Raw genomic sequence first — 25,716 nt, 5'->3', positions numbered from 1 at the left:
TTGGGGGGACAATTGAAGACAAAATTATGAATAATGGGTATTTTTATTTTTAATAGTTTCTATTTTTTTCAACTTATTGTTTTTTTTCTTGAATTCGTATTTCTTAAAAAAATAATGAATTCATTACTATCCAAAAAAAATGAATTCATTACTATTTTTTTTTCAAAATATTTGAGTATAAAATTAACTGAAAAAAATGTCACGTAAATTTAACTTTTTAGTGTTTTTATTACACTTTAATTTTAATATATTAATAGTATTAGTGTGAATATTTTTATAATGCTAAGTAATTTTTATATTAATATTAATATTATCAGTTGCAGACTATAACTTTTAAAATGATTATTATAAATGTTAATTATTTTAAATTAAATTAAAAATTATTTATTCTTAACATAAAAAAGTTTGCATTACCCATCAATTATAAATTATTATATATATAAATTTTAAATTAATTATTTCAAAAGTAATAATTTTACTATATATGGAAATTGATAATTAAACAATAGTTTAAATTTTAAAACAACTTCTTTCTGTAACTTTACTTAACAACTCATTTTACCTTGTGATTTGTAATGGTCATTTTAAAATTTAAATTTCATTTAAAGTTTTTAAACACAAAATATAAATATAAAAAATCTTATTTAAAGTTGAAAAATTGTGTGAATTGATTTTTATCATATTTATTTATCATAATATTTCTGTGTATTAATTCAAGCACATATATAGTTTAACACTTTCATATAAACAATGCAAGCAGATAAAAATATTATTTAAATTTATTTTTATCGCACTATATATACATATAATTTTTACTCAATTTCTTTTTGTTTTATAAGTTTATTTATAATTTTAATTTGATCTTGTTTATGCTTTCATAACTTTTCTCTTGTTCCTTGAATATATTTTCCTGGTCAAAGTTCAACGGCAGACTTTTTCTACGTGGAAATATAAATAAATTAATGTAATGAAAGTTGTAGGAACCAAGCTGGAAACCTCGGAGATGTTTCATGTGTTCACATGACCGATTCAAATTGCCACTGAATCAACCATTTACACACACGAATGATTGATGAATATAGAGAATCAGACGACCAAAAGATTTTTAGACTTCAACCATTAATAAATTAAGAGTTTAATGGTTATATATCTTTTAAAAAAAATATCATACAATGTAAAATAATTCTCCATGAAAATGCAAAATAGTATTTTATTATTATAAATTAATTACTAAATGTGTGGATCAATTGATAAATTAATATTTGTCTTTTAACTTAATCAATGGTATCGTATTTGAGTTATACTCAAATACTTGGAGCACATGAATGTGTATTATTAACAAATTAAAAAAATTACAAAGCAGAACTTGAGCACGCAAATGTGTATTATAATCTTTTTAAATTAATTTGAATAAAAACTAACAATATACATTTAAATTTGTTTTGTAATCATTGTTGTCAAGACATTTGATTTTCCGAAGGATCGTAAAGTATCACCACCAACTTCCATTCTTTGGGTTTGTCATGGAATTGATTATAAGTTTCAATTGTTCAACCCAACTCAATTACATTTCCACAAGTAGGATTGGATCATTACATTAAGTTCACGTTTTTCGATGAATTTAATTATTAATTGGATTGAATAATGAGCTTATGAGTTTCAAGTTCAATAAACTTAGACTTAATCCAATTAAATAATATAGATGTTATAATAAAATACAAACTGACTGAATCAAGCAAGTAGAAGAAATTAAAAACCAATTAATTGCTTTAAATATCACTTTAGTTTTCTTTATTTGATTCCAATTTTAAACCGTAAAAAAATAGTATTTTAAAATTTAAAATAAAAAAAATCAAATTCTGACATTAAAAAATTACATATTTCAAATCGTGAATATCTTATTTCGTATAAAAATTGAAAAGAGTATTTTACAAATTTTAGAAACTAAAAAAATAACTTCAAATATAAGCAGAAATTAGAGGCTGATTCAATGAAATTAGAGAGTGGAAAATATTATGCAGAAAACAAGAAGTTCCAGTTTAAATTCACGGTAAGAAATTTTAACATTAGTATAAAGTTCCATCAATTGCATTGCATGTAAGCAAGGTACCATTAATCTTAACATTCAAGATAGAAGATGTTATTTAAGACTTTGGTTGAATGTCAGCATCTCAAAATATTTGACCCGAGTTTCATAATATTCTGAGGAATATGGCAACAAAGTGCTTTATAGGACCACACTACAAGCCTTCCAAGTGCAATGCAGCAACCAAAGTTTAGGGAAGGAGAATAAATAACAGCATCCAGAGGCACAAGGTTCCCACTTCTACTCTAGAGTCAGTCAGGTATCAGCTTCTTAACTTCATTCTTGAAAGACACCATCCTTTAGCCTAACAATACTTAACAGCAGCATCAAGTGAAAAAAACCCCTTTCAAAGTCAGCCAGAGACTAATAGCATGTTTGTGAATCCGTTTAAAATGCTGAAAATGGATGTTCACACGTTGCAAAGCATCAAATGGAGAAGGCAAACTTTGTGTTCATTGGTGTTGAATGGACGTTTAGGTGCATCTCAACGTTTTAAACATACTCTAAAAAGCTCCCTTTGTAAATTAAATATGTAGAATTGATTTAGACTAAAATCAATTAATTGATGATCTTGCTTTATTTAACTGGAAAACTAAGCAGCACTAAATTTGTAAAATACATTTTACAACTAACCAATTTGATATTCCTTGCTTTGCAACATCTGATAATTGTCTGGTCCACTTGTGGTGTATTTGATGCGGATTAAATTGAAACAGCACAGAGAACAAACATGCCTTTAAGATAGAAATATCTCAAGCGATCACTTTGCTTAGAAGAATCTGATTAAATAAGGAGTCAAGAAGATGTGGGTTTTATTTGATTATTATACAAGATTGCAAAATCTCAGAAAATAAATAATTGATGTGAAGGCATCTTCTAAGAAAATGTGTAACCAAAGGTTAAAGACCAAACTGATTGCTTGATCACCCTCCAATAATATCATAATATGGCGGCTATTCCTTCTTTGCTGAAAATTAAACAGCAGAAAGAAGCACCTTCGAATATACCTGGATAGAATTAAAGAAAGGTATGGTGATTTTCCCCAACACCGCATCCACCACACCAGATCATTTGAAAAGTCTCTAACTGAACACCATCATCCAAAGACAGCTTTGTGGATTTAATGCTCGATCAAGTAAAACTCACCAGCATAGTTTCTGAGACAAACTATTTAACATCTTTCAAGTTTCTGAATTCTTTACAAACAGCTAAGATAAAGATGAGAGTTGGTAAGACACTCTTCTGAACATACTTCTTCTTGATTAAACTTAAATGAAAGTCATAAAATTTATGTAGGTGTCATATCTTATTTAATGAGTTTCACACATAATTTTATAGTTTTTAAAATTGTGTTAGAGTGTGTTGTTAACATTTATTAAAAGTATAAACAAAATAAACCCAATTAATAGAAAAATATAGTAAAAGTGCAACACATCAATAAAGACTAAAAATTGCTTTCTAACTTGGAATTCTCGAACTTTTTTTTTTAATTCTTCCTTTTCTTTCTTCATCATGCCTGGCTTACTAGTTTTGGTTTCAATCTCGAATTGATTCTTTTTTAAAATTTTCATTATTCTATCAACAAATCAATTCTACATTTCAAGTATATATCACTGTTTTTCGAAAAATTGAAATTTAGTCAACATCAAAATGATGTTTTCAACACTTATAGAAAAAGCACCAAGTAAACCCCAACACCTTGCAAATTGAGTAGACAACAACCCTTATTTGTCTACTTAGGAAAAGTTGATTCACCTTCCATCACTTACACAAGAACCTTTTAATTTATTTTAGTATTACATCAACGATCTTTATTTGTGGTACACCAGTGCACCAATAAACGTGGTGATGCATACTAATAGCATGTTTGGATACCTTTTAAAATTATGGTGATTATCTCAAAAATCATGGTGTTACCATGATTTTTCCAAAGCAACTATATGCTGCTTCACATTCACCATGATTTGATAATTGATTTTGATTCATCTCACCACCACCCCAAACATGCTATAAAAATCCTTCTACTATCTAAATTGAATCAAGTATCAACTTTTCCCTTATTTTTCCATTTCGTGTGCTGAGGTTCTTTAGCTTTGTAGTATAAATAAACAGTCTCGTGGTAGAATAAATGGTATACAGATTGCAAGAGCTGCCCCACATATACCCCACTTATTAATTTTTTGCCGCCAATAGTATAGTCTTCTACAAGTCTTTTTAGCCTGAGATGAGATGAATAGTTTTCATTCTTTTGTTAATGTTTTTCAACGTGCTTTGCGTAAACATGTCAATTTATAGAATAAAAGTTCTTCAGTCAAAACTCAAAACAAAATGTGCCACATGACAAGAAACGCATGATCCAATCAAGATTGGATATTACAGTTGTCTAGATCAGTAGAACCACTTTAAATATGCATTATGGGATTTCTACGAATGTGAGAAAATTCAAAAAGCACGTTGTGTGGAGGTCCTCAACAAAGCGACTGATCCTGTCTATTCCTACATGTATTACATGTGACCGTATTGAGGCTATTATAAATACATTTTTACAAGATAGCTAAGAAGGGCGACTAAAATCCAAAAAGAAGGTTGTCAATTAACTTTTTATGAGGTTTCGGAGTTTTCAAACTTTTAACAAGATATTATTGGTAAAACTAATTAGGAGAATAACGCAGTCATCAAATTCTCTATTGGCATGTGTCATGTGAAATACTAATCAGTGTTGCATCAACTAGCTGATCTTCTGTCTGAGCCACTCGATGGAGAGGGTGCTGCAACTGCTTGGAATGAAACTGATTGATTATATTTTCCTTCTATTTGAAGTTATCCAATTTATTGGCCATTCCTATATCTGTTTTTAAATATCCTTATCATATTATTTGGAGAGAATAGATGTTTTGTCGTCACATGGCTAGGGGCATGATAAATGTATAGGTCGTGGGACGATAAGCTTATGGAATTGGTATGGAGTATTGTGATCCTTTTCTTGATCTAAATCACATATATTGGAAGTAATCCTGTCCAAGTTTAGTAGAATCATTAGAATTATTATGGACAATAAAGTTTTCTCTTCAAATATTTAACGTAACTGCATACACAAGACTCTAATTCGAGACTACTGATTATGTTGGGATAACTTCACGCTAGTTGATCCATGCACTTGATAGTTTATTGTGATCCTCTTTGATTCACCATATACCAAAATTTTACATGAAGGATGCTATAATGGAATTGCCCTTAGAGGTGACCTTGCAGTTGCGACAAGTGATTGATATTGTCCTAGCATGTGGAAGGTACTTTGATTAAAAATGAATTGGTAGAAGATGGTTATCGAGATTGCTTATGGGGTCCATGATGGATGTGCGTTAGCATGTACTTCACCTTAATGCAATGTGTCATTCCCATATCAAAAGAAGAAAGAAATAAAAAATACCAAGCTCCAGTGAACAATGAATCAGACGACTATCATATAATAAAAAATGACAAAGAAGATGCTTTTTAAATGCACTGAAAGAAAGGTTAGGTACCATTAGTATTAAAATTCAAGATAGAAGACATAATTTAAGTTGAATGCCAGCATCTCAAAACATAAGACCCCAGTTTTATAATATTCTGATAAATATGGTGACAAATTGCTTTAAGGTTGGCCACTTGGTCCTCTACAACCCTTCCAAGTGCCAGGCAGCAACCAAAGTTTGGGGATGGAGAATAAATAATAGCATTCAAAAGCACAAGGTTCTCACTACTACTCGAGAATCAAATAGAGTCGTCAGGTATCAGCTTCTTTCTTGAAATATACCATCCTTTTGCCTAACAATACAGCAACATCAAGTGAAAAAACCATTTCAAAGTCCGCCAGAGGCTAAAGCTCCCTTTGTAAAACATGTGGAATTGATTTTGACTAAAGTCAATTAACTGATGATTTCGCTTGAAAAATTGTGCTCCGTTTACTGAACCCGAAAACAAACAGGCACTAAATTATTAAATTACAATTTACAACTAACAAATTTGATATATTCCTTACTCATCTGAATAGTCTTGTCCAGCTGTGTAGTATCTGATACGGATATAAATTGAAACAGAACAAATACTCCAACAAACTTGTCTTTAAGATGGCAAATATCAAGCAATCATGTTGCTTAAAAGAATCTCATAAATAAGGAGTCAACTACATAGAAGGGTTTCATTTGATTATACTTAATTGCAAAATCTCAGATAGTAATAAATAATTGACGTGAAGGCATCTCCTAAGAAAATGCCTAACCAAGGTTAAAGATCAAACTGATTGCTTCACCAGCCTCCACTAGTATGTCTGATTATTCCTTCTCTGCTGAAAATTAAACAGCAGAAAAAAACATGTTTGAATATACCTACATAGAATTAAACACTGTTCGATTATTCCCAATAAAGCATCCACAACACCAGATTATCAGCAAACTCTCACTCAAACTTAACACCAGGATCCAAAGACAACACAGCAAATGGAAAAGACTAAAGCAAGCTCCAACTTATCACATGATATACCTTTTGTCAATTCAACGCTCGAAAGCTAGTTTCAGAGAAACATTTAGATGACCAAGTAAAACTCACCTCACCAGTTTAATTCTTGAGAAATACTATTCACCATGCAGAATTCTTCACAAACAGTAAAAAAAGAAAAACAAACTGCATCCAAAGTTAATAGAGTTTAATTTATGTACCCTCTCAATTTTAGACCGAACTATATACGTTTTAGAGATCTAAGATCCTAAACCAACTTATCACCATATATTAAACCCATTTGCTAGTGTCTCTTAGGACCTTGGCTCATTAACTCGAGTTCAAATCTCAAATATGCAAAGTAAACAGAACACAAAAAGCGGTCAACCGATCATACATCTTCATTCAATAAACTTATATGCTTTTACTCAACTTAATATAGGTAGAAGGATATAATATAATATAATATCTAATTACAAATTAAAGGTATTCTAATATTTATATTTATTCATCATACAAAATTGACGACTATGGCAGGCACATAGAAGAAGGGCAGGGGAGGCTACTGTTTAATAATCCCTAGTTGCATTGCAATATGTAAATAAATGTAAATCCAATGATTTTCATTTCATAAAAAACTAAATATTCCTAAAACAAACAATGATTTGTTTGTAAAGTAGAGACAAGAACAATAATCTAGTTCTGCCTATAAGCAATGTAATTGGCTAAAGCAATCAAAGGAGCAGCCTTAACAGGGTCAAAGCCAGCAAGCTGATCCTGAGCATCCTTGTTCAGTTTCGCAGCAAACTCCTTAGACTTCTCAATCCCCAAAAGCTTGGGGTAAGTAACCTTATCAGCCACAAGGTCTTTTCCAGCGGTCTTTCCCAATTCCTGGGAAGACTTAGTAACATCGAGAATGTCATCAACAACCTGAAAGAGTAGACCAATGTAGCGAGCGAATTTTCTCAATTTTTCGACCTCGTCGTCGGTGCCGCCGCCGAGGATGGCGCCGAGGACAACCGCACCCTCGAGGAGCGCGGCGGTCTTGTGGACGTGGATGAACTCCAGGCGCTCTAGGCCAACGTCGGCCAGGCCCTCGGAGTTGATGTCGACGACCTGGCCGGCAACGAGGCCCTCGGAGCCGATCGACCGCGCGAGCTCGCCGATCGCGCGGAGGATCCGGGGCGCCGAGGCCCCCCGGGTGGAGGCGGCGATGTGCTCGAAGGCGAAGGCCAGGAGGGCGTCGCCGGCGAGGACGGCGACGTCCTCGCCGAAGACCGTGTGGTTGGTGGGCTTGCCGCGGCGGAGGTCGTCGTTGTCCATGCAGGGGAGGTCGTCGTGGATGAGCGACATGGTGTGGATCATCTCGAGGGCGCAGGCGGCGGGCATCGCCGTGGCCTCGTGCCCGCCGACGAGCTCGCACGCCGCCACGCATAACACAGGGCGCACGCGCTTGCCGCCGGCGAGGAGCGAGTACCGCATCGCCTCGTGGATCTTCTTGGGCTCGCGGAGCGAAACGGAGTCGTCGAGGGCCTTGTTGACCGCGGACGCTTTGGAAAGCATGTAGTTCTTGAAGTCGAAGATTGGTGGCTTCTCTTCCGTCTCGACCGTGAGCACCGCAGAGAGCGAGAATGCTCTCCGTTTGGTAACGGTGAAGAAGGGTAACTTATTGACGGCGTGAAAGGTTGGGGATCGGGATCTGGATCTGGATCTGGGGCGTGGCCATGCGTTCAAATTGAGGGCACTCATGACAATGGGTTAGGGATGAAGAAAGTGTCACGAGTGAGAGAGATGAGACATTACGGTGTTACTGGCTACTACGTTCTTCATGGACACACTTCCACCAATGAGTCCAAGAATTACCAGCATTTGGGTGGACTCACTCACTAACTCCTAATCATGCTTTTAATTCACCTATGGACTTGATGCTAAACTTATGTTTCAGCTGTGAGATTAATTTTAGGAAAAAATTAACTATATCTTTAATTAAATTAAAAATTACTATTGCGTATGATAATTTTATTTTAATCCGATTTAAAAATATGCCTGATATATTTTTTTGACTGGTTAATGATGTAATGAAAATGCTTTTCTCCATTGAAATTGTACCGTCTGTGTTGCTATCAACTGTTGTCCAGGGTCAGCTAAAGTCCTTTTTTTAAAGAAATGTTGAAACTCATTCCCTACGGTTGATAATTCAGCGGCATGAATTGTTGTTCTAGATATGATTTTCAAAACAGGTATTCATGATTTAATTTAAAAGAAAAGGACTTAAATATGAAATTAGTTGACGTAAGTTTATGTTTTTAATTTTCATAACTATAATTTTTATTTTTAGACTTTATAAGTTCACTCTTTTTTTATTTTTAAGTCCTTTACCAACAAAAATCATCACCCAATTTTTTTTATTATGATATCATCATGACATTATCATGCATCATAATAGGGTTTGTGAATTGAATTGGACTCGATTGGTTTTGAAAAAAAAAAATCATCAGATTTAATCATTTTGATTTTGTTAATTTATCATCTAATTGATTTAGTTTAAAACTTTAATCCAGTTTGATTGGATCAAATTTTGGTTTTTATTCTTACTCTTATTTTAATATATATATATATATATATATATATATTAAATAAGAAATAAGATATTTGTAATAAATATAATAAAAATAATTTAAAATATCAAATATTTCATTCACATGTTACTATATAACTAATAATAGTATATTTACCCATCTTAATTCAAATAGGTAGTAAAAAAATTCTTCAATTAAATGTATTTTTCTCACCTCCCACTAACATTCACATGTGCTTGTTAGACAACAAGAAATTCATAGATATAATGACCGTTAAATGCCCTCAATCAAAACAAGAAATATAGGAGAAAACATTTGGTGACAAGATATTCAAATGCATTTGAAGGTGGGAATGAGATGATTCTTCCAAATTTAGATTAAGGGGAAAAAGAATGTCATGTCTGGTAATTGGTGGAGGCATTGGCAACCTTGTTTCTTATGTACATGACAAAAATGATGAGGTGAAATAATCGTGACCGTCTTGCAGCATGGGTGGCGAAGATGATAATTTTGTTAAGGGTCTATCATTTTTTAAAATTAAAATTAAAATATAAACTCACAGTGCATGACAAAAAAAAGATGGTGCACTTCGTGCCAAGAGTTTCCGTTAAGTATAGCACAAATATTTTCATAAGAAAAATGTCTAATGTTACGAACCAAATCTTGTACGAAACACACGAATGATGGGCTAACTTTATCTTTAGTTTCAATTCCAATAAAAAAAAAAAAAAACTCCTTTTTCGTCTGTTTCAATTCAATAGAATCCCTTATTGGATTGTGTTTCAATTGCAATTAAATTCAAGACCCAGATTTCCCTTCCTCACTTGACTGACACCAAATAATGTATAATATACGACAAATTAGTAAATTTTGCTCTCATCTCCTACTACCATTCATGTGTTCTCATTGGACAAAAAGAATTTCCTAGATAGAATGGGAGAAAATAGAGGAGAAAATATTTTGTGACTAGATATTCATATCCATTTGAAGATGGCAATGGGATGATTCTTCCAAATTTAGATAAAGGGGAAAGAAATTTGTGTGTTGGTAATTTGTGGAGGCATCGGCGACCTTGTTTCTAATGGAGGTGATAAAAGTGACGAGGTACAGTGACCATGACTGTACTATAGCGAGGGCGGCAGAGATGATAATTCATGTACTAAGATTGCATTTTATTTTCAGTTTTTATTGCCCGCTCTTGAAAATAGTTTGATTGGTTAATGTTTTGTAACAGGTTAGGACAGGCAAAGTCAACCAAAGATAGTAACGGATTTAGTAGGTTTTTAGGAATATCTATTTCACCCTCATCCTCTTCATCGCGATTGCCATCTCTAATCATTAGAATCCAATCTACAAACTCTCTTATATCATCTCGGTCTTCATTATTGTTTGTAGTACCTAGCCTCATGTTTTTTTAAGCTTCAAGACCTTCTTAGAAGCATTTATGGCAGAACCAACAATATCTTGTCTCGACCCCTTTCTAATCACTGGCAAAATCTGTCTGAAATCACCCCCCAAAACCACCTTTCCTCCAAACGGTTTCGTTGCATTGTCCTTATTTTGAGATGCCATAATATCTTGCAATGTTCGATCCAATGCTTCAAAGCAAAACTTATTCATCACTGGTGTCTCATCCCATATGATTAGTTTAGTGTGAAGTAAAAGTTTTGATCTAGCACTCCCTTGGTTAATATTGCAAGTTGAGTCATCTTTGATAACTAATGGAATAGAGAAGGTTGAGTGGGCAGTTCATCCTCGAGGCAGAAGCAGAGAAGCAAAGCCGCTTAAGGCAACATTGAGGACAATTAACCCCTTTGATCGCATGCCTGCAGATAAAGTCTTCCATAAAAATGTTTTGCTAGTACCCCATATTCATATAAGAAAAAAAATCTACCTGATTCAGACATGACAGAGCTCATGATTTCTTGGTATATACCTTTTTGCTCAGTTGTCAACATCTTCATGAGAGAAAAATGATTTTTTGTCATCTCATCTCGATCATAGCTCATTTCATCTACAATTAACTTATTCTGAAAATCAACTATATCTGACATCACTGGCAAAGTCATGGAAGGATAATCAATAAGGGATCTCCCATTTGACTTAAGCAAATTCTCAAATTCAATAAGACAAAGATTCTTCAATTCACTTTCAGAAATTTGAAGATCTGGACAATTTATAAATGTGTTAGTCGTTTGTTTAACTATTTATAAACAAAATGACAAAGAAATGGCCAAAAAAAATTGTACCTCGAATAGTTAGTTTCTTCCTCTTGTCATATAATATTCCATCACACAATATAACTCGCATGTTTCGTTCCAAACATCAGATGGTTTTGTCATTGTATTCATGGCTAACAATGTAACAAATAGCCTTCGAAATTGATTACCAGTTGCCAATTCACTTCCTTCATTGATTGCATCTATGAACTCCCTATCATTTGCTAGGAAACCCAACTCATAACATGCCTCCTGGAAAGTATTATACTTTTCACCACTAACTGTCTTCAGGCAATCGTAGCCTGTGCAACCCCTCTGCATAGTAAGTAAAATCCTCATGTAATAAAGTTCCCCAATGCCAGGGGGAATGTACTGAAGCGTGCCAATACTTTGTCCTTTCTTCCTTGGTTGCCACATTTTTTCTTTTTGGCAATAGACAAATTTAGTGGGAAATTCTGAATATGTTAGATCCCTACCCACAACAAAATTCTTGTTTGCCTCAAACCATGCAAGAAACATTGTTTGAACCTGTTCATGTCTTTCAACAAATGACTCAATTTCTTCATAGTCATTGAAATAAACAGCTTGCTGATTTGGAAGGTGAAAAATTAATCTCTGCACTGGCAGCCACTTGTAATGAAGGTCAAACTCGAAAATTCTCCAAGCTCCTTCACATGCTGAAACATATCTACAGTCATAATATTCTTTGATCTCATCAACAGGTTGTGCATAGTGCATAGTGCGTATTATAGATTTTGAAGCATTTTGTGATGTCTAAAGTTTGTTTCAGAAGATGAGTTGCTATCCACTTTCTTGGTGTTTCTGGCTTAGGGTGTTAGAAGTTAGAACCTACATTATTAGATAACTTAATTAATTTCTTTATGTGAGTGGCCTCATTGTGTTTAGGCATTATGCATTATAAGAACCTTAGCTTTTTGCTGTAAGAGTTTGGTACATGCATTTGTGAGGAATGCATGATGTTGTTAATTCTCAAGTAAGAATTGCACCAACTTTGAGGGAAATGGAAACTGACAGAGTGACAGTGTTATCATTGGGGATTATTAAATGTTAAAGTGCAGCATTGGTATCTGAAAGGTCCCCTTAAAAATCAATTCATTAGAGGGTGACCTACCCAGCTATATAAGCACTCATCATGTTTGTTAACCACCCGATGTGGGACTCTCAACAGGGATTGCGGAAAATGGTGGAAAGCCAATAATAATCTATATCATATAGTGGATAGCATCACAGACATATAGTGGAAGTCACATAACAGTTGAAATTATATATGGATAAAAATTTAAGTTGTATGCAAATAAAAATAAAGTTCATAAAAATTGGCATAATACAAAAAAATGCCACTCGAAGCACCAGTGAGGAGAGTAGATTGTATTTTTTCTAGTCCTATGAAAAGGGGGAAAGGGAAACCAATAAGGACATTGGATTGGAAGTTGATGTTAAAAGGGATCTCATGATAAACATCTTTTAAGATCTGTCTATAACCGAACTGAATGAGGATGTGTGATTCATGTAGCCGACCTCACCTAGTGTCATAATAAGGCTTTTGTTGTTCTTGTTTAGACATTACTTGAGGCTGTGGTTTCTGCCATATTATTCTGTTATACAAGTTTTTGGTTACATTGGAGTGTCACTTCTTGCAGATATAAGTGAGTTGAATCTGCCAAAATCTTGTAGCATGCAGTTTCCCAATGGCAAAGATGACCTAATGAACTTTAAAGTTTCAATCCGACCTGATAAAGGATATTACAAGTATGGAGCTTTCCAGATTATCTGCCCATCTCTTTTATTTTTAATTTGAAGAATTAGATATCCCTACTCCCCATGTCCTTGTCATCTTATCCTTTTTTGTTTTTTGAAATGCTTAGTAAAAATATATAATCTGGTTGGATTTAAATCCCCATAGCATGTTTGGAAACGCGTTAGAATCATGTTGAATGGAAAAAATATACTTTCCAATATAAAAATTACAAAGTAGGAAAAAAATTGCTTTTGCGTTACGTTTAAGAAAACCCAGACACAAACACACTACATCCTCCACCCCCAAAAAAGTAAAGGGAAAATAAACAGAAAACTTCCTTATCTTTACTACTTTTTGTTGTTACAGAGGTGGCACATTTTTGTTTACCTTCCAAGTGTCCCCCATCTATCCACATGAGGCGCCGAAGGTTAAAGTGCAAGACAAAGGTAGGAACTAGGAGATCTTGGTTATCTTTGGTATTATTAACTCATTCTTTTTTATGTACATCATACGTGTTTAATCTTGCTTGTGTCATATTTGTGGTTTTTCCTTGTCTGTTTCAAAGTCACTAATTAATTTGTCATGTCATATATGTAGGTCTACCATCCAAATATAGACTTGGAAGGAAATGTTTGCCTTAACATCCTACGAGAAGATTGGAAACCTGTCCTCAATATAAACTCTATCATCTACGGCTTGTATCATCTCTTCATTGTATGACTCTGGTTTTAGACATTTTTGGATATTATCTTTGGAATTTCCAGATTATAATCTCTGAATCATTGCGCAAGAACCAAATTATGAGGATCCGCTGAATCATGAAGCTGCTACAGTGTTGAGAGATAACCCCAAGATGTTTCAGTCTAATGTGTTCTTTAAAGTATATAATTTTACTGTAAACTAAAATATTTTATTTTGAAATTAACTTTATTTTATTTTGTTTTTAATTATAGTTATGACATATAATATCATTATAAATCTTTAATGAAAATTTGATCAAAATATTTGGGCAAAAATATTAGTCTTTTATGCATTTATTACAACTAATATTCTGTTTGATAATTATTTAATATTTTATGATTATGTTAATAAATGAAAAATTATAAGATTGACTTGATAGCTAAAAAAAATAATCATGAGTTTGAATTCTTCCATATTAACCATTAATATTTACCAAACACGTATAATGCCATAACAATACATAAGTTACAACTCACATAAGTGGCTAATGAAATATAAATTATCTATTAGAGATTCATCTAATTTTATTAATTTTTACATTTTAAATTATTCAAGATATTATTATAAATTATAATACTTATAAAATTAGTAACTTTTGGGTATTTACAATTTAATTTTTACACATGTTTTCATACAATTTTATAAATATTTTAAATAAAATAAAAAAATATGTGTAAAATTATAATCAAATATATTTTTCTCGCTTGAATACTCTCACTCTTTCTATTATTTTGGAGAAATTAATTATAGAGGTATTTAGGAAAACTTTTTTAAAAAATAAATATCAAATATGAAAAATCAAGATTTCTAATTTAATATTCCAAAAAAAAAAAATTTCTTACCAAAAGTCTTTTAAGAGTGCGTTTGATTTACTAAAGAGATAGACAGAATAACACTGGACAAGTAGTTGAGTCACATTATAACTTTTTTGTATTGTACGCTGTTTGGTGATCAATGTAAAATATAAGTGATTTTGTGTTGTATCTTGTTTGATGTGTTTATCCATTGAAAAAAAATATAAATTTTATTATAATATCATTTGTAATGTGTAATATTTGGTTTGCATTAAGAAAAGATACAAAACAAGATTTTGAAACTTTTAAAATTATTTTATTATTTAACATAAAATTTATTATCATGTTTTACTAATATTTATAATTTGTTAATATTGTGATATATTTTAAAGCGTTATTTTAGACTTGTTGTTATAAAAAATTATAATTTATTAATTATGTTGATATATTTTTAACTATATCTTATAAGTATCATATTATAAATTAAAAAAAAATTCAAAATAAATTGACAAAATGTTATAACTAAAAATATTTCATAATCATACAATTCAAGCTTTCTTAATTATTAAACAATTCAGACTTTCTTAATTATTAAATATTGAAGTAGAGGATGATGGCGTTGGAGGGGAGTGCGCTGCGGGAGAGCGAATCAAGATGACGTCAGATTGAGAGTCACGGGTGAGGTTCACAAAGCCAAAATTGTCGGTGGCGCGACTGATGATTTGTAGAAGCATGGTGATGTGCTTGCTGGAGGGGGGGGGGGGGAGGTGTGGAGGTCGGACCAAGAGAGGACCTAAAGGAGGACGTGATAGCGAAGGACGTTAGCTAGGGCAGTGGGGAAGAGGTGATCGTCGACAACGAGGTAAGCATTGGAGACAACAAGAATGGAAAAGGAAGAGTGGTTCGAGAGATCCACGACGAGGGGGGTGATAGAGGCGAGGAGGGAGATGAATTGGGAGAGCTTCGACATGGTGGAGAGGAGGGCGGTGAGATTGTTAATGTTTGGAGAGGAAGGTTTAGAGAAAGAAGTCCATATGGAAAAAGAAAAAAAGTGTGAAATAATAAAAAGTCAGAAAATAGAAATAATATTATATTTTTACTTTTGTTAGACATTGGACAAAAAGTTGTACGAGGTGTAGTGAGTTACAAGTTTTTGAATATTTGTCTAGTCCATCATTTTTTATTTTGTACTGTCCCATTAATCATTTTTAAATCAAACAATGAATAAATATTTTTGTGTTGTCAAGTCTCTAATCTTTTTAACGAATCAAATACATCCTAAGTGTTTATTTGTGTGGATGAGTATGCATATACAATAAATGTGAGAAGTCTTAACTATTTTTTAATTTAATCATAATTATTGTATATAATTCTAGGATCAATCTTGAATACTTTCACATCTCATACAAAAGAGGTGCTCCTCTATGAAATTTTGAATGATATTTAATTATGTTTCTCCTCTCTTACCATTCATTTGATAGCCTTGAAATAAAGTAAAAATAGAGAGGAATATAACATTGAAGAAGTGCTCGATTGTTATTGTCATTTTTTATTGTGCTCATTTTCATTTTATTATTTTTACATTACTTATTATATCTTTTACTTCTTATTTTTATGAGTTTAATGTCTATGTGTTAATATTATAAAATAATTTTACACTGTCATTCAATCACAAATTATTATTTAAATTACTTTAAAATAATCATTTTAAAAGTTAATAAACTTATCATGATAGGATACAATTTGATGATTATATAAATTTTTTTACACTATTGATACATACTTTTTTTTCTCTATTTTTATTTATTTATTTGGGGGTGTATACATACCAACGAAGTGTTCCCTAGACCATATATAGATTTTTGCTTCCGGTACTCTCATTATTGCTGCATGTCTAGCATACTCAAACCCATATAAGTAAAACAACAGCAAATGCATTGGTCCAATGTTACGAACCAAATTATCTATTACTTAACTATCCCAACACTCCCAATGACTAAAGAACCTCCCCCATTGTGTTCCTCCAAAGCATTGAATCTTGAACACACTTCGTTAATGACATATGCTGCAAATCAAGGATTGGCCTAAATAATTTTCTCATCTCATGTATTGTAGCACACGGGATTCCGTCTTGACTCCAAAGGATTTTTTTATAATTTTTTTTTGGTGAAATGATTTTTTTGTTAGTAACCCACTAACTTGAATATCAAAATCTCTATAGGTATTGTTGGAATAATGGCATTTAAGTGATACGTTGTTGTTTAACATTTGATTGCAATTTTTTTTTTAAAAATAAAATAAATGTTGTATCCTTTGTTACTTACATTATTAGCTTTTTATTCCACATTGTTAGCAATTATTCTTCAGCAGTTTTTATTCGGTTTAAAAGCCTTCTTCAAATCTATTGCAACAGAACAAAACTATTTCACAGTATATAAGGAGTAAGCAACGCGAAATTGAAAACATTCAACACTTCTTTTCTCCGTCTTCCATATTTTCTCTTTATTTTTTAGGCTTTGTGAGGCTCCATCGTGTTTTGGTCTCGAGTGCACATTCAAACACGTGTTAACTTTGGGAGCAAAACCGAATTTCTGATTCCACTCAAGATCTGCTGGAATTTTGCTTTCAAGACAATGGTCATGACGCGACATTTCCTTTCTTTTTATAACTTTTCCCTCCTATATTTCCAACAAGTATTAATTTTACTGAAACTTGCATCATACAAAGTGCAATGTAATATGTTTTTTAATTAATAAAAATGGAAATAGGGGTATTACATATGAAAAAAAAGAACTAATGAAATTCCATTTAACGTGTATTTTTGGATAATTAAGTTTCAAAAGGACAATTATAATTTTCTTTTTATATTTTTCTATAAGTTGTTTTGTTTTAACTTTTAAAATTAATATTCAGGAACTTTTTCCCAAGTTTTTTCTTTTTTCTGTAAAAATTTTCTATAATTATCATAAAATTTTCAAATCTATGCTTAGTTAAAAACACACTTTTTTCTTCTTAAAATAAAAGCAAATATGGAAGGAGAGGGAAACTTGGAAGTTATTTATGTGTATGGGACATATATACAACGCAAACTTATGACAATGATCACATGCCCCGCTATGAACTATACGATCAATATTCATGCAATTGTACAATTTATTCAGACATACAAGAATGTGTTTCATAAAAAGAACCTATAGATTATGTATGTTGAATTAATTAAAATGATGATAAATGCAAACACATTGAGCTTTGAGGAGTGCCGATAATTACAAATAACTAATTATTATGCACAGCCATTCTGCAATTAGGATGAAAGTGACATTAGAAATGTAATTTTTATCAGCTGATCTCATGGGAATTGTTTTTATCGTTTGAGTGTTTGACAAGAAATTCTTTCGTTAGTTGGTGCTTGAATCTAGTTTGAAGACATAATAGTGGTCTGAAGAGTTAGGGAGAGGTTGTTTCTTTCTTGTACTGCCTTGCATATAAGGATTAAATTAAATACCATTTAATCTCCCTATTAATATAATTTTCTTATTGCTAAATCAGAATTTGACTCCATCTCGTACTCCCTAAATGGGGGAAGGAACAAAAAAACAAAAGATTAGATAGAATAATGATGTCCATGCAATTAGAAAATATTCAAATCCTATTGAAATTCTATTAATTCAAACTAACATATAGTAAAATACCGTTGCATTTAGTTCCCTTGTATATTATACCACAAATCCAAATCTACAGAAAATGGACAAAGGGTTTTAAGTTAGGCTAAAATGTAATTTTTGTTATTCTATTTTTTTAAATTCATGTTTTTAGTTTTCATATTTTTAATTGATATATTTTATCATCACTTTTAAAAAATTCGTGATCTTAATCTCTTATTTTTTAATTGAAATATTTTATCTTTTATTTTTAAAAAGTCATAATTTTAATTATTATGATCAATTTTAAATGTATATATTATGTGAAAGTTAATTGATAATTATTCGTTTATTATATAAATGATAAATGTTTTTTTAAAAAATAAAAAAAATACACGGTTAACAAGTTTAAAATTAATCAAGGAGATTAAATTTTCAAATTTTTAAAAAATGAAAAACAAAATACCTCAATTAAAAAATAGGGAACTAAAATTATGAATTTAAAAAAATAGAAAATTAATGTCTCAATTAAATAATAAAAAAATTAAAATCACAAATTTAAAAAAATAAGAAGAAAAAAATTACATTTTTATTCTTAATTTATGCAAGAATGGAATTAAATAAGTGCGGGACCACTATTAGTGCTGATAATTTTCTCAGCCAAAAATAGAGAGGAAAAAATCAATCACAACAATAAGCAACTCATATTTAAGGTTAGATTTAATTTATTCACACAAGCATTCAGATTCTGGAATGTGGTAATTAAGAACAATATTTCATACGTATTCCATAATCAAGGAAGTGCACTTAATTTGATTAGTAATGTATGGCTGAAAATCTCAATCGGAATAATACTAAGCAAACTAAATGAAAGTTGGAAGATTGGAAACAAGTGAAAGAGGTGTTGGCCTGTTGGGATAAACATGAAACAGTTTTTTTTAAGCTTTTGTAATCGTTAACTGAAATTTAAAGTTAAGATTAGTTTACTCAAAGCTAATAGATTGCACTCAATGAATCTCATCTGTGCCACGCGTATCTTCTTTAGTATATCCTTTCCATTTTAACAAATTTAAAGTAAGCACGGAATAACCTCTGTTGCCAGCATACATAACTGGAGCAAATCTCTTTGTCTCTCCTCATTTTGTTACTTCACCCTGGCTCTATTGTCTTCATCCTTATCCTTAATTTTTCAACACTATATATGTACCACTAACTTTATCTTTACTTTAATAGTTTAATACTTTAATACGATTAACAATGCATATATTGTTTTGCAAGCTCTCATGATCTTATCTTATTGCACTTAAAACAACCATGCCTACTTGTACTACCATAACAATAATCCCATGCTTTCCCACATAGAAATGAAAAAAAAGAAGCCAAAAACACCATACTACTTTTGGCTTGAAAATGACGTGTGCTATGTGACTGAAAAATGTGTATAAAATATCTGTTAATTTGTCAAGTTTATTACATTGACCACATTTATCTTTATTTTAATATAATTAACTCTAATAAAGTTGGATATATATATATGATTCACGTGCTCCAAGAATAAAGTTATTTTTTATTATTATCATTTATTTTTTTAAGATTTGATGATTGTAATAAGTAATTAATCTTAATTATTACATCTTAAAAAATAAATGATAAAAATAATAAATAATCCTAAAAAAATTACTCTTTTGAAATAAATAGATTTCTTTCTCTTTCTATATATATTACTTTACAAGCTCTTATCTTAATTATTTCACTTAAAATAACACTCTGATATTGTACATAGAAAGAATGCCACCTTTCCCCTTAAAAATGGAAAAATAAAAAGCCCAAACATTTACTTTTGGTTTGAAAACGATACGTGTACTGGGTGCTTGAAAAATGTATACAAAAGTCTATCCTAATCAGTTTTCCTTACCTCCTGACACTTTTGACAGATTCTCCTTCTTCATCATTTTAATTTCTATCTTTCTTCGTATGGTGCATTGAACCCGGCCTCATTCTACCAGTAATAGAGTATTATTTTTTCACCTGTTTTGACTAAAGCATCTTTGTCTTTGATGATTATTGAAGAAGGAACTTTAACCATAATAGGTAAATTTCAATCTTGTATATATAACTCCTCTTCAGAAAAAACTGCAAATTCCTTATACACGCATTTTGTGGATTTTGGTTTTTCACATCATCACATGGCTTATGGATATAGCTAGGATTTCCAAATTTTCCTTTCCATTTTAAATTCATTGGTGATATATAAAGAATAAATGTAGAACATATAGTGATGCCATTTAATTTTGTGTAGTAAAATAATTGACTGCTGTAATAATTAATTCAAAACTCCTATTTGAACTCATTCCTAATTAGCTAACCGTCTAGAAAAATTTAGGCTCAGAACTATCAAAATTAAACTCAAAGACTTAATTAAAAATTTGACGGGTTGACATAATGGTTAAAAATCTTTCGTTTATATACTTTGAAGACGATCTATTAAGCAGAAAATTTCATGTTCGATTGTTAGTGTGAAATTTTTTTTGGTTAATAATAGTCATAAATAAAATTACAAATGAAAATAATTTTTAATCCAATAAATTGAAAAAGTATTATTAGAAAAAAAATTCAAGACTTAAAAAGAATTTGAGCTTAAATGTTTAATGGACAACATTGACACATAGATTTAAGCATTATAGAAAATTGACAAAACAAACGTAATAATTGTTAAGCATTTTGTTCTTTGCGGGCGCATGCATCATATTATGTACTTTATTTTAATATGTTTTTAAAAAAATAAAGAAAGTGCTTGCTATAGTATTTTGTTCTTGTTGTTAAAAAAAAGTGATATTCCTTTGAATGGTTAGGGCATGTCTAAGTGGTTGGAACTAATGTGAAGGTTTCTCAAATCTCAACAGACAATATGGTATGAATCAATAGCAAGCTTACGCGTGGGATGAGGATAGAATAAGTGGTTCCTGCAAGTCCACATGGGACAATGACACGCATTTTAGGTCTTTAGGTTACACCCATGTGCCTCTGTTATGCATGGACTTGAAATTGATTTTTTCTTGTATTTTGAAGAAAAGATGTTTCAATAATTGTAAAAATAATCACTTTTATTTATTTCAATTCATTAAATTGGTATCCTTGCAATAAGATTATGACCCGTGACTGTCGACGTCCAATAAAATTAGAATTATCACACGTGAGAATCAATATCTAATAGAATTATGACATATGATTTACTCATTGACGGTCAATGTTCAATTTCAGGATTAGAAACTCAAATAATTAAATTAAAAAAAAATGAAAAACTCAATTGATGAATTAAATTATAGGGACATCGATTTAGTGAATTGAAATAAATAAAAAGATTATTTTTAGGCCTATTATAAAAGATGTTTCAAATTAATAAAAACTTGTTTGGTGAAACTTGGAATAAGGTCCTAATAAGTAAAGAAAGGGCATAGTAATGTTTTTTATATAGGACACTGATTGTGCGGCCTCAATTCCCTGTCCACAACTTTTCGATTTTCACAAATTACTAGTTTTCTTTAAATTAATTATTTTTTAACTACACTTAAAAGTTAGTACTTTTTGTTTTTATATTTTAATAAATAATAAATATTTTATTGAATTTCTTAACAATGTTTTAAGGATACTGATTTATTTTTTTATAATAAAAGGTAAGCTTTTGTACAAAAAGATCAAATTTAAGAATAAAAAAAATGTAACATTAGCCCATGTAAAGTCTAAAAAAGTTTATATTGAAAGAAGAAAATGTTTAAAATTTAATACAAGGAGAAAGAAGTATAGACTACAGAGAATAGACTAAGAAGTGGACTATGTTTTCTTTGAAGAAGAAAAAAAAACCTATTTTCATTGAAATTACAAGCAAACTTGGCCAAAAAAAGCGGAATCAATTTCTTTAGTAAATGGAAAATAATTATTCATAGAAAGCTTATTTCTAAAGAACACGAAAAACTCTCTCCATCAAAGAAAGAAACGTTGGAAAGCTCAGATATTCAGTACTTATAAGTGGTATAGTAGGATAGAGCCTTTTGTTTCATTCTTTGTTTTGTTTGATATTTTTTGTTTGAATGTTTAATCTTTTGGCCGCTAATGCCTAAGGATAGAAAGGTGATGATGGATAGAGCTAGTACTAATATGCTTCAAACTTGAAAGATAAGCTAGTTTGGATCCTTGCATTTATTAGAGCAAATGATCGATATGACCTTAATTAGAACCTAAAGAAAATGTATCATGAAGAAATGGTCATGGATATGATATTGGAAAGCAAGAGAATGTGAGACAAACTTTTCATATTTCTCGCAAATCCAGTTCAATCCCACTATCTAGCTCACCCGTATATCGCGACATATTAGGATAGAGATGGATAACACTAACATAAGTAAGGACAGACAAAGCGGACATGCTTTCATTTCTTGTCTAGCATTGAGCATTGATTTTCAAATATTCCATAAAAGGTTGACTAGATTGTGGCCACGTCTTACTCAGTTTTGTTTTGCAGATAGAGGTCAAGACTATGGTAAATATCAGAAAAACAAATGTAAAAGAAAATACAAGTTGGTGATCATGGATGACCCACCCGGTTGATCAAATTGTTGTTTGGTTGTTTTGCACCATAGTTTAAAAAAAAAAGAGAAAATAAAATTAACTTTAGTAAGAGTAGATTGCTTATTATTGTTGGTATGGCATGCTTCCCACAGTTGCATAATAGAGAATTGTGTTAATTATGTGATCAAGTGTTCAATCATTGATTTGTGCAAATGAAAAATATACATTGGAAGTTGATTAAATAATTTTAATATCTTGAATGATTAATCATTAATGAATATTGGACTTTACCCAAAAAATTACTTATCATTGTAAAGTTTAATATAATTAGTAGATAACTAAAAATATATTCATTAAGGTACACATTTTTTTATATACGTTAATATGTTACAATATTAGTTTAGTTAATCGAGGGAATTCAACCCCTAATTTTTCTTATTTTTCATTTTTTTAACCATTTCTCGGTCGTTAGGGGGAAAAAATCTGTAAATAAAGAATCAAGGTATCCATTTTTTTCTTAATTGAAACGCTTACATAAAATTTATGTAATGCCTACACTATGCTCAACTATGACTATTGGTTCAATACGTAACGTGTTTGTTCTCACGCAATTTGAATACATTTTTTTTTATATTCTTGTCAATTTTCTGTCTTTGAATTAACTACTTCTATTTATAGTTCTTTGTATTATCCAATTACTTTTCATTTACATTATTTCATCCTCTTTAATTAAATTAATTTGATTTATTTAATTTCCTGCATTTTCATTTTTCAATGAAGGTATTCACGAGGTAGGTGCCACGTCAGCAATGATGACATTCCAAATATCTTTATCTAATACTAGTTGACACGGGTTGGAGGGAGGGATGCGGTGAAGACAAGAGAAAAAGGAAACGAAATGAAAAAAAAAATCAGAAAATTTTAAGTTACGTGATATAAAAGAAAATGAAAGAGAAAAAAGAATAAATTATCTTTTCACCGTTTTGGTTATGCAAAAAATGAAAAATAATAAATAAATAAATATTTCCCTTAAAAGAGTAAGAAATTTATATTACTATATTATCATCATTAATTATTTCATTCTTATTTTTAAGTATATTTTATTAATTAAAATAAAATCAACCTTAGTTTTATCACGTTTTGGCCATGGTACTACTCTATCATACTGTGCATGTTGCCTTTTATGAAGAAAAAAAAAAAGTTAACTCTTCTGCTTTCTTTTCAAATGCGTTGAGAATAAAATTTGCGTGGGATCCACTATCTCTCTTTTTAGCTTGTCGTCTTCTTTTCATGTTCCTTGCCTCCAATTATTTCTTTCTTTTTCCAAGGCAAACACAGATACAATCAAAATTATTCTATTTTATTAATATAATTTTGGAATCAAAATCATTTATCTTACTTCACACTTCTTTCTATTTCTTTTCATATCTCTTTTTTTTAGGGTTTCCTATCTCCTTTTATTGAAGAAAAAAAAAATATAAATATGAGTAAACTAAACAGTATCTCTCAAAAAATTTCTCCAATATTTTTCAAACATTAATCTAAAATTACATTCACTCTTCTCGAGCCATGCATAGCCTAAACCACAAAGCCGCCATAGAGCTAAGCTGTATATGAGGTTGGCTTAGCTGCAAGATATGGAGCTTTTTTAGGGGATCGAACATATAAAAGTGAAGAGATATTGTATCTGTATAAAAAGAAAAATAGAAAGAGAAAAGAGAGAAGGTGAAATAAGAGGATTAATTTATAATAAGATACACTGATATAGAGAGAGAAAATATAGTTATACAAAGTGTTGTATGATAGCCAAAATTGTATATATTATATATTATTATATAAATAATAGGTTTAATTATCTAAACTTATCCGTTTTAATTTTTATAATTAATTAATAAAAATTTTAATCTCTGAAATTTACATTTTAATTCTCACATTGAGAATTAAAATATAAATTTCAAGAACTAAAAAATTTATTTATTAAATTTCAAGAATTAAAAAATTCACTTATTAACTATACAAATTAAAAGAAATAAGTTTAGAAATTATAAAAATTAAATCAATAATTAAACCTAAATAATATAACTCAAAAGTGAACACCATGTAATTGGACAATAAAAGTTATTTAAAAATAGTTATTTTTTGCACCATATTTTATATAATATATTTTACAGCCACTATTTTTTTTCATTGCAACAATAATTTACTACACACATTTTTATCTTTAATTTTTTTCCTGTGCTGGACATTTTGTTAAAGAAATTATATGAATACAAATTCTCAAATATATATTAAAAAAATCCAAAGGGTAACTGTATCTCATTGTTTATTAAGGTCTAGGTCAGCTTTGGGATCCCAACCCCATCATCCATTTCTACAAAAGAAGGAAATATAATATCTGTATGGCTAATCTTCTTTTCGTGATGTTGTAATCTCTTTCTTTTTGAATTGCATATTCGAGGAAGTCTTATGACACAGGGATGGCTACCACTTATATACAAACACCGCAGCATTATCTACTAGCATATCTTACAATATTAATCCATTTTGTATTCATTATGGTCGTTCATTTTGCAAATTATTAAATCAGAAGGACTCAGTATGAGTGGGTTTCCTATTATTATACATGAATAATCCTATTACATGTATTTTCATTTTTCTTTCTATTTTAAATTTACGTATACAAGAAATTTATAAATACAAATTAAATTATCATAATTAATTAAAAGAAAAAGCTACATGCAATGGCACTTGCAATTTTAACTCAACTGGGGGGCATCATATTGTCTTCAACTACACAAATTGAGTGATTAAGTGGATACTCCTATCTTTTTCCTTATAAATATGGTAGTATTGTA

At 30.7% G+C, this 25,716-nt stretch overlaps 1 protein-coding gene, 1 long non-coding RNA gene and 1 pseudogene across 2 annotated transcripts; 2 read left to right on the top strand and 1 right to left on the bottom strand.

Moving 5' to 3' along the window:
• Positions 1-7,032: 7,032 nt before the first annotated feature.
• LOC114382383 (geranylgeranyl pyrophosphate synthase, chloroplastic-like) lies at positions 7,033-8,503 on the bottom strand. The gene has a single exon (XM_028341765.1). The coding sequence runs from the start codon at positions 8,309-8,311 to the stop codon at positions 7,259-7,261; it is 1,053 nt and encodes a 350-aa protein (XP_028197566.1). The 5' UTR covers positions 8,312-8,503; the 3' UTR covers positions 7,033-7,258.
• A 1,587-nt stretch (positions 8,504-10,090) lies between these two features.
• Positions 10,091-10,506, top strand: LOC114382389. The gene is made up of 2 exons (XR_003660247.1): positions 10,091-10,297; positions 10,376-10,506. It is a non-coding gene; the product is annotated as an uncharacterized LOC114382389 (long non-coding RNA).
• Positions 10,507-12,330: 1,824 nt separating this feature from the next.
• LOC114369783 lies at positions 12,331-14,073 on the top strand (annotated as a pseudogene).
• Positions 14,074-25,716: the final 11,643 nt, after the last annotated feature.

This window comes from Glycine soja, chromosome 2 (genome assembly GCF_004193775.1).
Source record: "Glycine soja cultivar W05 chromosome 2, ASM419377v2, whole genome shotgun sequence".
NCBI lineage: Eukaryota > Viridiplantae > Streptophyta > Magnoliopsida > Fabales > Fabaceae > Glycine > Glycine soja.
The sequence above is the reverse complement of the archived record's forward strand: the minus strand, read 5'-3'. Positions and strand labels throughout refer to the sequence as shown.